The sequence below is a fragment of the Cajanus cajan genome, chromosome 5 (assembly GCF_000230855.2).
Source record: "Cajanus cajan strain Asha chromosome 5, NIPB_CcT2T_4, whole genome shotgun sequence".
NCBI classification, from domain to species: Eukaryota; Viridiplantae; Streptophyta; class Magnoliopsida; order Fabales; family Fabaceae; genus Cajanus; species Cajanus cajan.
Genome location: NC_138521.1, coordinates 50,639,477 through 50,661,389, shown reverse-complemented (window position 1 = coordinate 50,661,389; position 21,913 = coordinate 50,639,477). Strand labels below are relative to the sequence as shown.

Below are 21,913 nucleotides of genomic sequence, written 5' to 3'. Positions count from 1 at the left end.
TTAATACTCTATAAAATTTATTATAAAGTAATTAACTGTGTTTAAAAAGAATTTTATAAAAAGGACAAACAAATTTCAATAGAGTACGTATGATATAAATAAGAAGGGATGTAATATATGTTTATATTAGTGGAAAAAAGGCTTTTAAAATCAGTTCCGTAACTGATTTTAAAAGAGTCAATTTTGAAATGGGTCATTCCAAAATCAGAACGGGTCGTTCCAGTTTTTTTAAATGAGTACGGGTCGTTCTCCTAGCAATACGGGTCGTTCTGCAAAGAGTACGAGCTGTTCTACTTGGAGAACGGGCCGTTCTCCTTGCAGAACGAGCTGTTCTCCTTGTAGAACGGACCATTCCAGTTTCGTAATTTTCCCAAAATGAACCTACAACAAAAATAGAGACAAGAGAAGAGCATGAGAAAACGAAAAGAGACACAAAAAGAGTATGAGAAAACGAAAAGAGACACAAGAAGAGTATGAGAAGATGAAAACGAAAACGAAAACGAAAACGAGAACAAAATTTACCTTATTGGAGACTTTAGAAAATGAGAGCGCGAGAGAGTAAAAAAATGAATAGAAGGAAAGATTAAAGAGAATGAGAATGGAGGGAAATATAAAAAGTTTCTAAAGATACTTTTAAAATCGGTTATTTATGAACCGATTTTGTATACTACATACAAAATCGGTTCTGAAATAACCGATTTTAAAAGTAGCACTTTTAAGATCGATTAAAATATAACCGATCTTAAAAGTACTTTTAAGATCGGTTATTTAAGAACCGATCTTAAAAGTGATGTCTGATACAACTTTTAAGATCGGTTCTTTTGTAATCGATCGTAAAAGTGACCTTTTAAAACCGGTTGTTTTATAATCGATCGTAAAAGTACTTTTAAGATCGGTTAAATTTTAACCGATCTTAAAAGTATTCATATTATTTACAAAATTTCCACCGCATCACTTTTAACCGATCTTAAAACTTCAATTTTAAATCCAATTTTTACACTAGTGTTAATATAATTAAATGATCAAGATACACACATGTACGTGTATATATATGTACGTTGGATTATTTATACACCTATAAATATAATTATGATGCATAGTGAGATTGTACAAGTTGGATTTTTGATGTAGGTGGAACTCATTATAGTGGTATATTGCTTTTGGAAGGCGTGTGGTGTGAGGGGATATGATTTGACTATAAAGTCAATGGATATTTTGGTAGAGTAACAATAAGGGACAAAATGTGTAGCTTGGCCAAACTGGGAATGTAACATATAGGATACATAGGCATGTGACAAGAACTAGACTATGTGATTCTCATTAATAGTTTTCATGGGATGCCAGGATTCTTTGGTTGGTGGGAAGGCCAAATTGGATTATTTAATTTTTTTATTATAAATAAATATATCTATATGAGATAATATTGTTTAAGTTGATTATGATCAGTAGTAAACCTTTTGTATTGAATAATTAATATAACTGCATATTGAAGACTTTAGAGAGCATTGATAAGGGCTTTTTGATCAAAGTGAGGTTGTTTTAAAGGTTTATTACGTAAATGGTGTTGTTTTGAAACTATTTACGCCTTTGGAGCTGTTTATAACGGTGTCGCTATGGCCCATAACGACACTGGTGACACGTGGCATTTTTTTTTGTCTTGGTTGGCTGGAATGAGCCACATGAGTGTCGCTATAAGTTGAGCCACCACAGTTGATGAACTAAGAAAAATAATGTAGCCCATAGCGACACTCTGTAAAGAAAAAAATAAAAAAAATGAAAATAATAGAAATGTAAAATAAAAATAATAAACTGAAGTATTTATTATATATTTATAAAAAGAAAATTAAGTTTTATAAAAATATATTTTTAAATTAAATAATATGTATTTTTTAAGAGAGGCGTTATGGGCCATAGCGACATGGTGTCACTATGGGCCATAGCGCCACACATTTTGTATTTTTTTTTTTTGCAATAATGACATTTTATTTTTAATTTTGCATTTTTATATTTATAATTAAAAGTAAAGAAACTAAATAATTAAAATAAAATTATATTATAATATGTTAAATTTTAAAAAAATTATGGAAAAAATAAGTAAATAAAATAAAAACGAAAATTATTTTATAAATATGTTAATTTTTTAAAAAGCTGGGGAAAATTATTTATTTTAAATATTAACATTTCATTTTAAAAACTTAATTTTTATATTTTTAATTAAATAAGTACAGAAATAAACAAATTTAATTAAATTTATATTTTAAGTATGTTGTTTAATATAATTAAAAATATATTTTCAGTAATTTATTAATAAATTTATTTAAAAATAATTAATTGTGTAGTTTAAAGAAAATTTATTATTTAAGTGTATTAATAATTTTTTTATATGTAAATTTAAAAAAAAAAACTGGGCAAAAAATAAGTGAATGGAAAAAATGTAGAAAAACACAAAAAAAATGAATTACAAAATAAATTTTAAAAAAAAAACTGGTAGAATAAATCTGGAGAAAAAAATGACCCAATAACCAAAAAAACAAAAATTTAATAAAAAATTGAGGTAAAAAAAAAACAAAAAACTAAAAAACAAAAAGCTGATGTCGCTATGGGCCATAGCGAATTTTTGTCGCTATAACCCATAGCAACTTTAAGAAGAAAAAAACACGAAAATTAAAAAAAAAAAAAAAAAAAAAAGAAGGCTGATGTCGCTATGGGCCATAGCGACATTGTGTCGCTATAGCCCATAGCGACACTAGCCTTTTTTTTTTCTTTCAAAATTTTCATTTTTTTGGGTTATTAGGTTTTTTGTTTCTCCAGATTTATTATACTAGTTTTTTTTAAAAAAATTATTTTGTAATTCATTTTTTTTGTGTTTTTTATTATTTCCATTTATATAAATAAATTCTGTCTCTAGAAAAAAATTATTTCATTTTTTATTATACACTATACACAATTTTTAAATAAAATATATCTGTTAAAAATTATTATATACTCAACATTCCAGTAAATTATTTTACAAAAATTTATTTAATTCCAGTAAATTATTTTTTTAAATTATTAACTTAATTTCTTTTTTTAAAATTTTAATTTATATTATCAATTTCATATAAATATATATTTATAAATTTATTATTTCTATAATTTCTTTATTTTATGTATATTTTTTTTCTTTTTTATCTATTTAAATATTTATAAAAGTGGCGCTATGGCCTATAGCGACATAGTGTCGTTATAGGCCATAGCGCCACTATTTTTGACGTTTTTTTTAAATCATTAAAAAAAATAATTTTTCTCACATTTTAATTTATTTTATGAATATCATAAAAATATATATTTATATATTTATCTTTATGTTTTTTCTTTATTTTATTTATATATATTTTTCTATTTTTGTTTTTTATTTTTTAAATGGGTGACGCTATGGGCTATAGCGACACAGTGTCGCCTGTGTCGCTATAGGTCATAGTGCCACTTTTATAAATTCTTTTTTTTATATTATTTACTTATATTTTTTTAAAACTGTCTTTTTTATATTAAATATGTGGTGCTATAGGCTATAACGACTTCAGTTAAGCTGTTTTGTGTTGATATAGGCTGTAGCGACATTATCAATATAACTTTCATGGCTTCGTTGGAGTTACAAAAATGTCACGTGTCACCGGTATCGCTATGGGTCATAACGACACCGTGAAAAAGTACCCCAAAAGTATATATTGTTTAAAAACAGCCTCATTTACGTAAATAAGTTTGGAAACTACCCCAATATGATCAATCACCCCATTGATAAGAGATTATTTGTATTTTGGGGAGATATTAAAAACCCAAGTTCATTGTTTCAGTGATACTAAAATTCATTTGTGAGAACTTTGTATTATTAATGTCAAATTTTGATCATCACTGTACTTTTCTCATGGTACTTTAGCTACTCTCTCTTAGTTATTGCTTGTGCCCATTGACAAATAAAACTATATAAATAGAATAAGGCAAATAAATAAAAGTTGAAAATAAAATTAACTCATCAACCTTTAGTTTTTAAAGAATTAAGCCACCTTGTATTCCAATCTAAAAGAAAATACATAGAAGAGCGTTGTAACTTGTTAATTAAATTATGTATAATTAAATGTTCAGAATTATTTATTCTTTTAAAATGAAAGAAAATTTGAGAATGAGTTAAAGCCCGATTGGAACATCTAATTATAAATAGTATATATTTTTATTTATAACTCGATCCTCTTAGAAGAATTTTGATTTGGAAAACATATGTTTAATTTTAAGTTAAAATATTTTTTTTTTTTATAATTTTACTTATTTTATCTTTTAATTATAATTTAAATACTTTTTAGTTATAATTTAAAATATACTTTTTTATCTTTATATTTATCCTTTGCAATCCTTTTTAGATCTTCTATGTTAAAATAATTTTTTTAAATCTTTATATCTATAATTTTTAATCTTTTTAATTTTTATTATTTTTTTATAATGTTCGTTTTTGTGTTAATGTGGTTGAAAATTTGAGGTCTTTAATTTTGTGAAAATAATAAAAAAGATAAATATCAATATTAGATGTTTTAGGCAAAAATATAAGAGATAAGAAACATAAAAATTAGTTTTATTAAAATAAATTCAACATCAAATATAAAAATTTAAATTAATATTTCTATCACAATATTAATATAAAAGAGATAATGTTAAAAAAAATAAAAATAAAAATAATTTAAAAATTACAAATATAGAAATAAAAAATTATTTTAAATTCTAAAAACTAAAAAGAATCGAATGAAATAAGTATAATGACTTAAAATTATATTTAAAAATATAAAAAGTAAAGTAAAAAAGTAAAAAAGGGAAAGTAATGTTAAAAAGAAATTGAGGTTAAATTTTGATGATCTGCATTCAGTGTTGGTATAATGTAGAACGGAACAAAAGCAACTTTTCCGTTATATCAAATCAAGCATTCAAAACGCATCCTGACGTGACCGCGGCGTGGATGCACGTCGAGTCAACTAGAGTGTGAATTTACACAAATGTCCTTCTATCCGTTTTTCCATATCCATCTTCGAACGGAGAAAAAGACAAAACTACTGAAACGGAAAGCATTGGTCGGGTTTATGCAAGATAACAACAAATTCACCACTGTACCCCAAAAAGACCAAGAAAAAATAAATAATAAATCACAACACCTGCCACGTCATCATTTCATGATCACATCATCATCATCCATCCATCCACCCACATACATGCATGCATGATGTTATTCTAACATTGCCAAAATAGAATGCAATGATTATTGGAAAGAAAAAACCTAAACGCATTGGTTTAGCTATATAAAATCAAATCAGAGAATCCATTCTGAACCCACTTGAGTGATATGAAAGTATGCAACAGAATACCCACTAGTGTACACACCATAATATTATTAATAATGCACATCATTCCATTTGCTTGGTGATGCCATGCTCTTAATTATCGTCTAAACTAAACCAAAATGATCATCACTCGGCGCATACATATACCATATCACAATAAATTAGTCATGCTTTTTCTCATGCACCCAAGTGTCATATTTTTAGACTTGATGTAGCTTTTGTTAATTCGTCGCGTATTGCAAGATTTCTTTATCATTGGGTGGGACTACAATAACGCAGTACAATATTAGGCATCTTTTCTCTTCTCCAAGTTTCTCATCACTTAGTGGCTAAACTCGCCATTTAAAAAGAGGGAAAAGGTGAGTGGTAGATCATCATATGCCCATGTTGCTTCATATTTAATTCTACGTGAATTGTTTGAACAAGACAGAGAGAGAGAGAGAGGGGTTAATCCTTTAATTTTTCATCACGATTTTCCCATCAACCATCATTTTTTTATATTGATTTGAAGAGCAAATCAAATCCTCAAAATAATAGATACTAATGCATATTATTATTATTTATAATGCGAGTTAGATGGTCCCACTGACTTGTTCATGATATCAGATTATATGCCAAATATGCCATAAACACGAAGATCCCGGGATTTATGTCTTAACTTTGTCTCCAGTTACTATGTGACACTTACATTCCCACATCCTCAGTGATGGAGAATGCTCCCACGCTCTCCAAGTTATATAAGATGGGTGGAAAACCTGTATAATATAATGATTAGATTCTTTTCATAAAGACCACTTATATTTTCCTATTCCACAATCTCCATCGAATAGGACTATTAATATTAGGCCAATAGTAATCTCTCTCATGTAGACCTATAAATATTTAACAGAGTTGCCTAGAAAGATTTCAAATTGAAATTATTAGTTAAATTAGAATAATTTTGCATCAATTTATTCGTGAGCAGGATGATATCCAATAATTAGATATAAAGATTATATGTATATATTCTTAAAGGTTAATTATGTGTATAAAGGGGGAAAATAGCCTTTAAAAATAAAGGGACACATTCCTTGAGCTGGTTGATGTGTGGGAAGACAATGACATAAATAAGCATAGAGAATTATGGGAAGTGTGAGGGAAGCAATATGGGTAAACAAGATTAAAGTAGTAAATGTGTGGTAATAATATATATAGATGAGGGCACATGGATCCAACAAAAATGAGAACGCTATGACTCTTGCCCCTCAACATGAAGTTGGGTTGGAGACCATGGTCTGTTCACTTCTGTTAAAGTGGGGATCCTTATCTTTAGAATATCGAGCTCTTCCCTGACCACTGTAGAGAAAAGGGTTGCATTTTCATTTATTTAAAAGATGCAAAATAAAAAAATAAATCCTGAATTTATATGATCCCAATCTTGCGATGCTCATAGAAAGTGAACAACGTAGGAGTGAATCGAAAGTGGTTTGTTTCACTGACAAAAAATCAAGTTGGGTCTGTGACTGTTCACTTTAATTCGTCGATTATAATAATAACAAAACAGTGAATACATTGCACTTTTTAATTTTTATTCATGAATTTATGAAATTCCAATCCTGAATTGTATCTTCAATAACAAGAACTTCGTGAGTTTCCGAAAAAGCAGACTCTTCGAGTCAGTTACCCAACCTAAATTTAGTCCCACAATATTAACTTTCATATAAGGATCATATATAGAAAAAAAATCATGCTATTACTGGAAAAGTATTTTGATGTTATAGAACTAGAAGTTCATTTAAAAAACAATCGTTGTTTTATACCTATGGAGAAAGTGGAGTGTTATTGATAAGGGAATGGGGTGTTATTAATGCGAGGATTTTGTGGAGAATGTAACTTGTAAGGGCGTAACCGTAAATATGGCGTCATAAGAGTACTGAAATGTGAAGGAAAGTTATGTCAGCGAGTTCCAGAATATAAGGAAATCTCATTGAGGTAAAGGTATCGTTGTAGTGCATTCACGAAAAGATTGAAATGGAAAGCCATAATTTGGGTTGCGTAAGAAGCTTGAACTTTCCTACCCTTTTCCAGGATACTTTCGGCTATGTATATAAATGCTTCGAGGAGAAAACGATACATACACTTTTACATTTTTGGCGCAACAATAAGTGGCTTGCTGTCAATTTTTCACGATTGCTCAATCTCAAAAGCTCAAATATTTAGCCCAATAGATCAAATGGCCCAAGTCGATTGCCTTATCCAGACTACTATCTTTCTATCTCTTAAGACCGTTTTTAACTAAAAAACACGATGTACATAACTAACTTTTATTTCGGTTTGCACCATTTTGAACCCATCACCAAAAGAAAAAACAAAGTATGCTCGAATAAACTTTTCCGTAAAAGCTTTTATAACAAAATAATTAGATAAATAACTTTTTAAAGTTGCAATAACTTTTACATATATTAATTTACAGATTCTCTCACATTAACTTCATTCATTATAAACTGAATTTTAACTTGACAAGATGCTGATTTTAACTTGAAAGAAAAACCTGTTTTATTTTATTTTTCTTATTTTCTTCTAAAATCATAAAGAAAATTAACCAAATAAAACCGAGATTTAAATATCCGACATTGTTTTTGGATTAAATGGGAAGTTATCAAATTTAAGAGGTGCGTTTGGTAATGCCACACTTGTACTAGCGTCAGAAAACAGAAGGCGAATTGAAATTATAATAACAAAGGTTAAATGTCAGGTAATGCCATACTCCTACCATTTCAGAAAAACATGTTAAACAGATATAGGTTCTCCATAAGAAAAATGAGCGATTAATTATTATAATCTTGCACTCGCAGAATGAGCAATCTGTCTGTAACATCGATAGGTGTCGACACGTTAAATGGGGTGCTGTAAATACTACCTTGCTATGATGTACCAACGGTTGAAATGAATCAGGAACTGTAAAATCTTGATTCTTCAATCAAGCTTAGAAAAATAAAAAGAAATAAAATCCCTTGCGTATAATTTTACTGAAATTGAATCAAGATTTCATTTCCAAATTTGGAACACACAATCAAATAAACATGTTGAAACCTGAATTTTCCACCCAAAAATAAATTTAAAAACCAGAAACGAGACGACTGAGTAAAGAGCTAATCAAACTGAGTTTTACAACAGAACGGGGGCAGAATCTCCTACAAGCAAGTTCCACCAGAAATAACAGTTCAGTCATGTGGAGGGCCCCCCTACCAAGATCGAGCACCTTATCTCAAAACAAGCACAAGCAACTCAATGTGTACGAGTTCTACTACTTTCTGCATTTCTAACTGGATTGAAATATGGATGGCTCTGCATATCAATAAATATATTTTAGAAACATTCAACAAAATAAGTTCAAATTACCAAATATTAGGGTTGTAGGATGGGCAAAAGGAAGTTTATCATACAATTTGAGCAAAACACACAAAAAAAAACACATTTTTTATTCCTTATAGATCACTAGTTACCAAAACCAACAGGTTAAAAAGGCAAACAAAAAAATCCAGGCCTTAACTAAAATCACCATGAGCACCAGGCATTGAATTAGAAACCAACTATCAAGATCGGTTACAAGCATCAAATTGCAGTGCAATGGTTGACTTAACAGGAATTTGCCAACGATTTTTATTCTTAAAATGGAAACACAAAATCCCAACCAAGGCAGTATTAACATCAATCAGACGAACTAACAGGTAAAGCGAATTCAAATAAGCCTGAAGTCCCAAAAGAAAGTCCAAGCTAAGGCTAATAATATGATACCTTCTCTTGACAGTATCATACTAAAACATATTGCAGTATTAAAAAATACTTGAAAATTGAGCTCTTACCATGGCTTCTTTTGCAGTAGGACGTTCTTGGTGATCATAGCGTAGTAACTTGTCAACAAAGTCAACAGCCTTTTAAGAAATAGAGCAAATTTAGAACGAGGAGCAATGACAATATTGGTAAATTTAAACGAGTAATTACAAATGCATACTACCTCAGGAACAGCCAAGTGATGATTTTCAACATTAATGAACTTTGCCCATGGTTTACGGCTATGCCTGTCATGTCACAATATTTAGCGACTTCTTAGTCAAACATAGCTTTATTTTAACAAAAGCAACAAACATACTAAACTAGAGACAAACCTCCCAATGAGTGCTGCTAGATGCGGATCCAACTCTATTCGATACTTATCCAAATATGCACTTAATTCATCTGTCCCAAGTACCTATTGCATAGGAAAAAGATTATCAATCAAAGTCTCCGTTAACACCTCTTTTAAATTGCTTCTACACCGTACTGTACCTATGAACTAAGCAGACAACTTTTACGGTTCTGAACTAACTTCAGAATTCAGATTGCTTTCTTAGGCATTGATAATAATTATTCTATAATTAAAAATAAATAAAGAGTGATCTGCAAAGATCAGTAGTAGAAAATTTCTGTACAAAAACAAAGTAGCATAAAATCAAGGCACCATGAAGGAAACATAAGAAAGATTTTCTCAAAAGCCAATGACATCATATTTCTTTACAGATAGAAAATAAAATCACAAGAGCACAGGAAATTAATCACTGCAGGCACCATGAATTTATATAAACCAATGATTACCAGCATAACAAATACATGTTGGTATTTGCCGTGATGAGAAATAATGGGTAAATGATCCTATTCACAATCCCTAGATTATACTGTATCCAGTCTACTTGATTAGTTGAGAGATCATTAATATGTAGTTTCCGACACTCATTCAAGCCAGAGCATATACGTCAAAGCATCCAGCTTGTTGCAAAAGAAACTCTTGGACCCTAAAGGTGCCAACTGATCTTTTTAGTTAACTAAGTTATAATTTCCCCAACTACAATCTTCTCTCAGATGAAATGAAAATCAATACCCATATGATAGTTTTGATCATGGAACACTGGACTGGATGTTAAGAGCTACCAGATTCAAGGTTATTAAATTGAGATTCGAATCTTTAATCACCGAGCTAATTGTTGAAGTGTGATTCATAATTTGTATCAAATCATAAGCAAAGTCTTGTAGAACAAAATAATTATAGTTATATATGAGTCTGAAACCTTTATTTTAAAAGAATGAAAACAAAGCAAGTAAATAGCTAAATAGAGTATACCCATTGAATGAGTGACAAATTGAGTAATGAAATAATCAAATATAACAATTTAAGCTTATATGACTTTTCAAATCTTTATGAGAATTGGTGAAAGAAAGGCCAAAAAAGGGGGGAAAATGATATGTATAGATTCATTCATGCATCATAAAGATACAAAGTCATTCTAGATTCATCTTATAATATGTATTGGTAGGTTGCCAAATCCTATCAAATCATAAGATTTGAATAATTAATCATGAATCATAAGATTCTGATAACTATGGTCAGATTATCACAAACCAGCCTCGAAGCCCCAAATTCACAGAAATATATCACAGAAGGCACCATGGATTTATATACACCAATGATTACAAGCTTAATAAAATACATGCTAGTATTTGCAACAATGAGAAAAAATAGAAAATAATGGATTAATGATCTTATTCACATTGTTTCTTATTTTTTCATGAAAAAAGTATTCCTCACAGAAAAAATCATGATGTGGATCACTTATCACTAGGAAACCCTACCCAATTTGCATCAATGTATGCTACAATTTCTATGACGTCAGTTTGAGAAAACCAAACTTTTCCAAGTGATCCTGCAATAAATCTCAGAATTCGGTTGATTACACTTCTATACCAACACATGGATAACTTAGGAATTGGATAACAATATTAACAACAAAGGAAGTGTTTGGTCTGGTCATTGAGATAATTTAGCTTCCCGAACATTTTCTATACATGCTTCGCCCTGAAATATGTTCCCATAGGAGGGGCTTGAATTTGAATCAACAGGTACCAACTGGTTTGCAATCTAGCATTCTAGTTTCTCCCAAGGATATTGAGAGCAAACTTCTGGAAGATAGCAGTTCTATATTTTGATCGAGACCACGATCTCAACATATCTTATTAGGGACAATAAATAATCCTTTTGAGATGAAGAACATAATGATTATTACTAGTTATGACTTATGACAATGCTGTCCATGTAAACCACAAGGTAGATACATAGATTAGGTGAGTACTTGCAAAAACCTTGCCTCGGGACATTCCAAATTTCTGTTAAAGTTAAACTACCCAAACCAACGCCTACAAGGCTGTTTAAGGCTGTTTAGTGATTTATTAACCTTGCAACTAATCCAGATTACAAAAAAATCTAGGATGTTGCCCATAAATACTTCCACAATCAAATCTACATGCCAAAAGGCATTTTACATACCTAATTGATAGAAGCCACGGATCCATAGTCTAGCCTGTAAGTTTAAATGCCTAATTCCTTGGCTACAACAGAAGCTTTGAGATGATTTATGGTACCATCTAAGGTTGTCAAACTCGAGAGTCTACACAAACTCGTGGAGCTCTCGTAAACTCATAAAAGTCTACCTAATATTAAAAGATATTAAAAAACACGAACACACACAATATAATATCACTAATTCAACATTCTAAGTCTGAAATAAGTCAAATAACAACAATAAAATGTCATAATACAAATCTTAACCATACATGAACAACCAAAAGTCGAAAACACATAAGTCCACTAACGAGTAACAAAGTCAGACGATGACTGGTGGATGTTCTTCAGAAACTGTAGGGACGACGCCGGAAGCTACAATGACGGCGCCAGAAGCTGGAACGACGGAAAGCTCCTTTCGTTTAACTAGCTTCCTTCCTTCTACCGACGAGCAATCACGGTCGAACACCCACAGCGAAGCGCTTACCAAGCGTGAAGGATTCATTCCTCTCCCAGCAAGAGGATGCGCGTTCGTTTGCGGCGGAGGGAGAGAAATCAAACTCGCGAGGATGGTGGAGGCAACGTTCATTCTATGCGCAGAGGGAAAAACACTATGGTCACTTACTAACCCTAGCTGAAACGACGTCGTTTTGGAGCATTTAAGGGAGAGAAAAAACACCTAATTGGACTCGTGGACTCAGTCTCACACTCGCGATTCTGAGCAAGTCAGCCCAAGTCTACCCGAGTCGGCCCGAGTCTACTAAAAATCGAGTCTATTCGCAAGTTAACCTGTTTTGCTACCCTAGACTCATAGACTCATACAAGTTTACGAGTTGACTCGCGAGTTTGACAACCATGGTACCATCAACTCAACATTGATAATGGACCCAAATATGGGTGAGTATTATTATTTCAAATAGAAAAAAGAGACTGGGGCATTAATCTACTGCCTCCCTCTCCCAGAGTACCAACTTTTAAAGATTAAGTATGATAGCATAATTCAAATGACAATCATAAACTAAATTTGCAACTTTTAGTTGGGTTCTAGCATTATTGCCTTTTCCAATAATAGCAACCTTGTCCTCAAGGATGAAAAAAGGGAGTTGGCCATGACTAGGCTTCCTCAATTGGCCTCTTCTAGTAGTGTATTCACACCCTCTTGTTTCTCCTCCGTGTTGCACTTTACCAACTCGATCTCCCCTCCGTTGATAACTTTGTCTTTAGTAAGCAACATGAGTATGACATGTTTGTTTGGGAATTGATGAATAGGATGATATCATTAACTGCAACAATAACACAACCACTTCTTTCTCTAATCGAACAATTCTTGAGAAGATAGGTGGTAGATATTGTCAACCTCTAACACTGACTCATGTGACGGGTTCAAGTTTCGAATTCTAGGAGTTATTTTATTCCTATGATGAAAAGTGGGATGAGAAGAGGAAGAAAATAAATATTTGACCAAAAACTTTCACCTTGCTATCTACCTCCCCATATAGTGCACAATCCACATCTCAAGCTAGAGATAGCCTTATTGATTGTCACAGGGTGGTCAAGATGTACACAATATCTAATTTCAGGCTTTAACTCGTGCAAAAAATATCTGATGACATGTGGTACAGTTAGACAAGGGACTTGGGAAGACAAAAAGTCAAACTCTTTAATAAATGCTGCAACAGAATGCTTGTGTAAGTGCAATTAGTTGTTCATATGGATTATGGGTATTAATGTTCCCAAAACTGCCTACTTTAACTTCTCCCACAAGAGCCTTGGATCACCCTCTCATGGCAAGGAAAACCAATGCATGACATGTTCCTCCATTGACAATTGGACTAGAGGAATTCTTGAAGTATATGAAAAGTCACTTCAAACAATCCTGCAAATTCTGATGGGTTAGGATAGGATTGTTTTATGAATTTGGTATTTATAGGTACTACTAAAATCCGTCTAATACAACAATCTTTTAAAATCCTTATATTTTTGAATACCAATGGATTGTTTTTAAGTTGTAAAAAGTCTCAAATAAATACCAATGAATTATAATGGACTCTTTAAAAAATATTAAAAATTCAGATTGAATACCACTAGATTATTTTTAAGTGACATAAAATCCTAATTAAATACCAATGGACTTTTTTATTTAAAAAAAATCTTTTAAAATTCTATAAAATCCTAAACTAATACAACCCCCTTAGAGAATAGAGAATAGAGACTGACGGATTAATTTATTGCCTCCCTCTCCTCGAGCACCAGCTCCAATTACAATCCAATTTATAATTCTCCAAATTGTCTCTCTCTCAAGCTACACTATATTCATTATCCTCTCCCTCAACTAACTCCCTAAAATTGATAAAAGAAGATAAATCCTAAGGATAAGCTATGATAACAAAATTCAAATAACATAATCTTAAACTAAATCCTAAAGATATGCTGTGATAACAGAATTCAAATGACAAATCCTAAAGATAAGCTATGATAATAAATTACCCTAAAGATAAACTATGATAACATAATTCAAATGACATAGTCATAAACTAGATTTGCTACTTTGAATTGGGTTCTATCACGTTATCTCCTACATTAGGTTCAATTTTCGCATTCATTCTATTCAGTTTGCTTCCTAAAAAACTATAGCTTTTATTAAAAAAAATCATTCATGATCATTACTTGTCTTTGTTAATTTTATTATATATTTTTATATTTTAGGAGAAAAACATAAAAAAAATCTCTGTATAAAAACTATTATTCTAATTATATATTTTATCAAAAGATTATTTATTATATTTCATCTGTAGGTATGGATGTTTATGTCACTTTACACATTTTTCTTCTTTTATTTTACTTTTTCCACAAATAAAATAAGTTCCTTCCAATTTCTCCTATCAAACAATCTAAAAATCATATCACTTTTTACTCATTTTCAATCTTTCCTTTCACTTTCTTTTCTTTTACTTTCTTTTCTAATTCAAACACACCTTTCCTAATCCAAACATAGTGGAAATGTAAGATTACAAATTTAAAAATTAAAAAAAAAAAAAAAAAAAAAAAAGCAAGCCCAGGCTTTGATTACCTTAGCTATTTTGACCAGTTGATCATAGTTATCGTGTCCATAAAAGAATGGCTCCTTACGGAATATCTGTAGAAGTAAAAAGACAACCCTAAGACAAGGAAGAATTGAGAATAAACATAATATGTTTGTATCATAATAGAAGAATCTATACTAAACCCTAAACAGTAAAAAACAAAAATTGCATTCGAAAGAAAGTGCACCATTTACCATCCCAGCAAACATACAACCAAGACTCCATAAATCTAGAGAGTAATCATAGTCTTGAAGATCCACGAGAAGCTCAGGACCTTTGAAATATCTACAAGCAAATCATGCATAAATCAAATCAAAAAGTGTTTGTGCTCAATAACAAATGTGAAGAGAATAAAAACTGCCAACTAAACATAATCTAAGTTCCTTGCTCACCAAAAAGCAAAACATAAACAAAATAATGACATCTCACTTATTCTAAAGAAAACCATTTTGCTCTTTACTTTAGGATGTCTATGGAGGAAAAGTTCACACTCCTTTTCTTTGCTATAATAAACTTCTTAGCTTACCAAATGATCATTTTAAACAAAAAGAAAAGTCTTATAATATTCTAACATATTTTTTGAATTTCAAGAAGTATACGTATAGCCAAGACAAAAGGCAAATAGAAGGAGTAACTACAACAACCAAAAGGAAATCAAGCCAGACAGTGCACACAAGGTATGGAAATATTTCTAAGTAATTACTTGTAACAATTTATAAATCATTTGTTGTTAAAATTAATAAATCATTTGAAAAAGAAACAAAAGAAGCAAAAATGCAGTCCCCCTAGGATGGTTTTTAGTTGGTTGAGTTGAGTGGCATGAAACAAGAGTGCACAAGTAAAAACCACCACTCAATTATGAGTCCTCCCCCATGAACCTCCCCCTATCATAACACCAGAAAAAGACACAAGAAAATGTACCTTGAAGCTACACGAACATTATATTCTTTCCCAGGATGATAGAACTCTGCAAGTCCCCAATCTATAAGGCGAAGCTTACGCTGCTCATGGTCAATCATTACATTATGCGGTTTTACATCCCGGTGCATGATTCCTTGTGAATGGCAATAATCTAGTGCCTGTCATAAATTTCAAATAAGTTAGCACTTCCAAATTTATAGCCAAAACAATTGAAAATGGCTAGATAGATAAAATAATCTAATGCAAATTATATATCACAAACTAAACACAGCAGCACAGTAGTGACAACACAGACGCAAACAGGATATATAAGGGAAAGTGTAACTAATATGGCTAGATATCACTTCCAAATTTATAGCCAAAAAAATTGAAAATGGCTAGATTGATAAAATAATCTAATGCAAATTATATATCACAAACTAAACACAGCAGCACAGTAGTGACAACACAGATGCAAACAGGATATATAAGGGAAAGTGTAATTAATATGACAATAAAGAAACCTACAGGACAAAGACATGTAAATGCATATACATTATTTTTTTGTTAGCATTATTTGTAACATAAACCTTCCAGGCAAATCTTTATAGTTTGGTACTTCGTTCGGTATAACAACTGACAGAATTGAGTGATATGTAGTTTCTCCGATAAAGATAATCTTTATCGAATGACAAGGGATCAACAATACATTCTAATGAACACCAAAGAACAAAAGCTTCCAAGTTCAAGAAGGGTTGAAGACATAGTTGACAATCTCAAATAGCAACACAATGCAGCCTACCCCAAAAACAATATAACAGGTGGTGGGATGGCCACAATTTAAAGTTTTGAAATATACAGAACATAACCTTTATTAAACACACACACATATATATGTTGAAAACTTAAAAGCAAGATACATCTAAAATTAAAGAGATATTCATAATTAATGATCACAAGTTAGAATTTCAGAACTAACAGCCATCAGTAAAATAAAGCAACCAAACAAGAAGAGACCAATATAGATCCAGAAGTCAGAACCAGTGCATCCATTCTGATGAGGTTGATTTATTAAACTCAACACAGAATTTCAAGAGAAAGAACTGGTTCTTGAACAACTGTTACTGTACAATCAAGCCAAGGTGATACGTCTTGTATCACAAGAACACATATGTCTTGTATCACAAGAACACATATGGCAGAACTTAAGTTCCATAAGTTCCTTATACAATACAAAACCTTATTCAAACATCATGTGCAAAATACCAACCAATATGCTAAGTTCATCTAAACTACACCTGACACAGTAGTCACCAAATCTGTACAGCAAAGGACTTGTATCTTTATCACTTTCAAATCAAATTCAATAAGAAAATCATTAGCATTCAACCTTGTTATGAAGCATCAGCATATATTGTCCAGCAAGATGTAAGGATAAAAAAAAAGTTGTCAAAAATATACATCTATTGAAGTTGTTCATTAATAAACAGTAGAGTCAAAGACTTGCCTTCAGAAGTTCATAAATATAATATCGTATATCATAGTCTGATAACGTAGGATAGAGCACTTTAAAATCAGTGTTGTTGACATATTCAAATATAAGACTTGGGGTCTTTGACTGCTGATCTCTAACAATGTCAAGCAACTTCACAATATTAGGTCCTCCACAAAGATTTTGTAATATTTTGATTTCCCTCTTGATCTGCATTCAGCATAAGAAGCATTGTCAATGTTACATATATATAACCAGAGGGTGGGAGACAATTATAGATTTATAGATTAAAAGAAATAAATGACTAGCAGACTGCCCTCTACTAAGTAACCAAATGGAAGAAACTAGAACTACTCTGTAGTACCATGGCCACTTGAACATCATTTATATCCAATAAAAAAACAACTTAGTATTTATTAAAAAAATAAAAATAAATAAAAAAGATAATTAAAATTCCATCATAGCATTGATTTCCAAATAAAAATTTATACCAAGCACTTCAAGTGTTTCATAGACAACAGAAACCAAGAGTTGTCACATAATTTGGAGTCACATACATGGATTAAAAACAACATTTTGAAAATCATATATTATCAAAAGAGGTTAAAGTTAATTTTGGAGAACAAAAAGGAGGAGGATATGTCAAACGATGACAATAATAAGAGAAATGCTAGTGACACTTACCAACACTCACTTCCTAATACTCTCATTATTATTAGTTGAAAATCACAAATTTTGATAGGTCGTACCACTAAGTCAGAAGAGACTCGTTAAATCAAACATGGAACTCACAAAATTTGTGATTTTCAATAAATTTCAATTAATAATAGTGTTAGAGAGAGTGTCGTTGGCACTCCTTGTGATTATAATGACTGCATTTGGTGGAGGAATAAATGTTAAATTTATGATTATCTTGTTTTTAGTCAATTTGTTGTTAATTGCTAATTTATATTGAGTAGCAACCTCAACTATCTCTTTCCCTTTGAAGATCTTGAAAGATTGCTACACTTTGACATACCTTTTCCACATCTTTTCATGTGTTTGGTGATCAAGGATAGATCATCTTCTGTCCCAGACCCTTCACCCACATCATCAGACTTGTTAAATATTATGATACCATGTTTACGTATTTAACTTTGATTATGCTAAATTTTTCTCATGTTTGTGATACTTTTGGTCAATTTTATTTCTGAGAATAGAATTATAGGTCAAACTCGAATAGGACTGTTGAGCAATCAACACCAAAATACTGTAGTGGGATATTGAATAATGGGATGGCCGCTACACCAAATATTACACATACAAGAGAAATCTATGTTGTCAATAGCAGCTGTTATCACGGCAGAGCAGCTCCTTGCTGCTACAGTAACCCCATAGTATAGAGTTTCCCTGGAGCAGCCAGAGCAGGCACAAAACCATGGAGCGGAGCGAGTGGAGCAGTTTATGAAAATCAAAAATACCTCCACTTAATGAGAGTTTATTTCCTTTTTTCCTGTTCCCTTCTTTTCTTATTTTTTATTTCCTTTCCTTTTTTTCTGTTTCCTTCTTTTTTTATTTTTTCTTTCTTTTACTTCCTTTCTATTGCTTTTTTTTCTTTATTGTTGGCAGCAGCAATTTTTGTTATTCTGTTTATTTTCTTACTTGTATGGTTTTGTTTTTTGGTGGTCAGCATAACCGTGGCCCAACCAAATGTTGATCAACAAAAAAACCAGAGCTCTGGTGTTGCTGGTACTGGTACACCATCAGTGGTCAGCAGGATGAAGATTGAATTTTAATGTTTACTTTTTTAGTTACTTAGTACTTTACTTTAGGGTTTAACTTTAGATGATTTAAAGCTTTAAGCACCTTGTCTCCATGACTTTTTACTTATGTTTTGTTTAAGTATTATGAACTTTTATTATTAAAAATGATTAATGCATGAATTTTGAGTTATTTTTCTGTTTTCTTATCGGAGATTGACAACTGAGACAAATAATTAATACTACACATGTATAAATGCTCATAAATAAAGAATTATCTAAAATAAAAGACATGCATGATTAATAATAAAAAATTCAAAATTCATAGGTTAAACAAACCAATGTTATAAAACTTAGACCAATGATCGACTCGGCGAGGTCACTGGGTCACTGGTTGAACCAGTGAGACACTCATTGAACTGCATGAATTATTTATATTTTAATTAAAATAATTAATATAGGAATATATTTTTTATTTTGTCACATATGTTCCAAATTTGTCAAGTGAGGAAGTTGTTCAAAATAATTTATCTTGTTGCCAGGAGCTGTGATCAACCATTGGCATGTCCATTCATTTTTTTATTTTATTTTTAAACTTCACCACTGTATGTATGTTATTTTGTTATGCATGCTGCTTGGCGTGATCAGCATATACTATGCATGCAGGTGAGAAGAGAATCTTGAGACTCGGAAATTCGAGAAAAAGCAGCTGTGGAATTTGAAAAGACTGCTGCAGCAGCTTACACGCGAAACAAGAACAGCACATACAAGTCAAGAAAATTCAAATGGAGGGAGGGCCAACTTGACTCATGACCAGTTTACACCAGTTGAATCCAAATCTATTTATTGAGTCAACCCTGTTAATTACACTTTAGACCTAAAAGTTAAAATTCAAACCGTTAATAGGTCTGGTTTCCAGTTGAACCAAACAGTCCGAACTGGGTTTGATAACACAAACAAACACACAATCACTAGCTAAAAGAATGATGGAATTAATGCAAAAAGATAGAACAGAGAGGGTATGTTAGTGTGAAGAATGAAACAAAGAAACAGAAGTTGAATATTGGCACACGTGAATAGAGATTTGTGGGTAGGACAAACCAGAGAGGAGGGAAAAAAGCATGGTTTAATTATAACAAGGCCAAAGGTACAATTGCGTATATCAACCATAAAAAAAATTAAAATTAAGTAAAACCAAATGTACCTTCTTCCAATTTCTGTAGCCACTTTCCCTTGGGACGTGACTAATGTATCTGTTATTCTATCTAAACATGCATTTATGCACATCCTTTTTACAAGTGATTACATATTACATACAAACAACCAAGCCCTCCTGAACCCCAGAAAATAAATAAAAACAATAAAAAAAAACCCAAACCCCCACCACACACACACAATAGTCATGAAATAAATATACATATTCAATTTGGCAGCTGAAACATTTCAACTGCAGCCACAACATATGCATAGCACTCTACTATTGTATGTTTCCCTCAATAATATATCACCAACCATCACCGGTTCATTTTGATTTCCCAAAATCACATTACATCTACAACACCAACCTGTCTATGATGATTGTTTTGCAGCACATACACAACAACACATGCATCCATGTAATCGAGTTTAAAAGTAACCACAACCACACATAAGAACGAAATCCAAAAGTTCACAACGAAAAAATCGTCAACGCCCACAGATAACTCACCTTCTTCTTCTTGACGGGTTTCAGGATCTTGATGATGCATTTCTCACCATCAGTGCAGTGAACACCTTCGAACACTTCACTGTATTTCCCCCTACCAACCTTCCTCACCACCTCATAGTCATCTTGCTCCCTAAAAAAGAGCCAACAACAATAACCACCACAACACACAAAAACATCAACAAAATACCCTAAATTTTGTTTCACCTCGAAATCATTTATAATACAAAAATAAAATAAAAATAAAAAGGCAAAGGTATTTGAATCTGTTACCCCCACTGGACGTTGAGGGACTCGTAATCCCAATATTCCTTGGGGCGAACGACGTTAACGTCGGCATAAACCCTGGCCTTGGAGGAAGCGCCGGGGCGGCGGGTGGACTTTCCGATTTTCTGTGCCATGGCGTCGAGTGGCGGCGGCGGAGGTCGTGCGAGGGGAGCGGCGGCGAAGTGACGGAAAGAAAAAGAGGGTGGAAAGGTTTGGGGGAAATTGAGAGGGCGGAGAGGAGAGGGAAATGAAGGGGAAAGAGAAGAGCGGAAGAGAAAGAAGAATCTATCGCGCGACAATTTGAGATGGAAGGGCCTTAGGGCCATTAAATTGCAAATAAAAGTTGCAGGGGAAAAAAAGGCCTTTCATGCCTTCGGACTCAATTTTCAAACCCTCCTCGTTTGTTTTTATTAAAACAAACTTTCTTTCTTTCTTTTACCTTTTCCTATTTTTTTACTAGAAAGATATAAAAATATAATTAAATTAATATTTTAATCTATATAATACATAAATTAAATATTTATTATATGTAACTAAAATTTATAACAAATTTTATATGTAAATAAATATTATATTTAAAATTTTTATAAATAAATATTTTTTAAACATATAAATAATATTTTAACTTTTTCACAAGTAATTGATATTTATTAATAATTTATTTTAAAAATATTTAAATTTAATTTATAAATAATTATGATAAAAAATTTGAATTAAATAAAAAATTAAAAAATTTTAAAAATCCTTTAGTTGAGAAAAATTTTAGTATGTAAAACAAGCATTAGTGTTTAGTGTTTAATATATAGTTAAAATTTAATTTATAAATAATTAAAATAAATAAAATTAAATTAGATAATAAATTAAAAGAGTTTCTAAAAAAATTTGTTGAATAAAAACTTCTAAAAACCTTTCGTACAAGATTGAAATACTTGTTTATATATATGGATTGATATATTTTTAATTATGATTTTGAAATTACTGTTTTTATTTCATATTATTATTGTATTAACTACTT

The 21,913-nt window shown here is 31.3% G+C and overlaps 1 protein-coding gene across 1 annotated transcript; it reads right to left on the bottom strand.

The window, feature by feature from the left end:
- Nucleotides 1-8,334: 8,334 nt before the first annotated feature.
- LOC109807969 (casein kinase II subunit alpha) lies at nt 8,335-21,276 on the bottom strand. Its single transcript, XM_020370731.3, has 10 exons — nt 20,905-21,276; nt 20,635-20,764; nt 17,203-17,397; nt 15,717-15,874; nt 14,990-15,080; nt 14,783-14,848; nt 9,509-9,591; nt 9,358-9,421; nt 9,206-9,274; nt 8,335-8,687 (listed from the first exon to the last, which is right to left on the bottom strand). Exons 1-10 carry the CDS (start codon nt 21,222-21,224, stop codon nt 8,628-8,630), a joined length of 1,236 nt encoding a protein of 411 aa, XP_020226320.1. The 5' UTR covers nt 21,225-21,276; the 3' UTR covers nt 8,335-8,627.
- Nucleotides 21,277-21,913: the final 637 nt, after the last annotated feature.

Excerpts from the sequence above, each read along its gene's own strand:
- LOC109807969 (XM_020370731.3), bottom strand. The coding sequence starts at position 21,224 with ATGGCCCTAAGGCCCTTCCATCTCAAATTGTCGCGCGATAGATTCTTC. Across the intron at positions 9,422-9,508 it reads CTAGCAGCACTCATTGGGAG|GCATAGCCGTAAACCATGGG; the intron begins GTTTGTCTCTAG and ends GTGACATGACAG. Across the intron at positions 9,275-9,357 it reads ATCACTTGGCTGTTCCTGAG|GCTGTTGACTTTGTTGACAA; the intron begins GTAGTATGCATT and ends ATTTCTTAAAAG.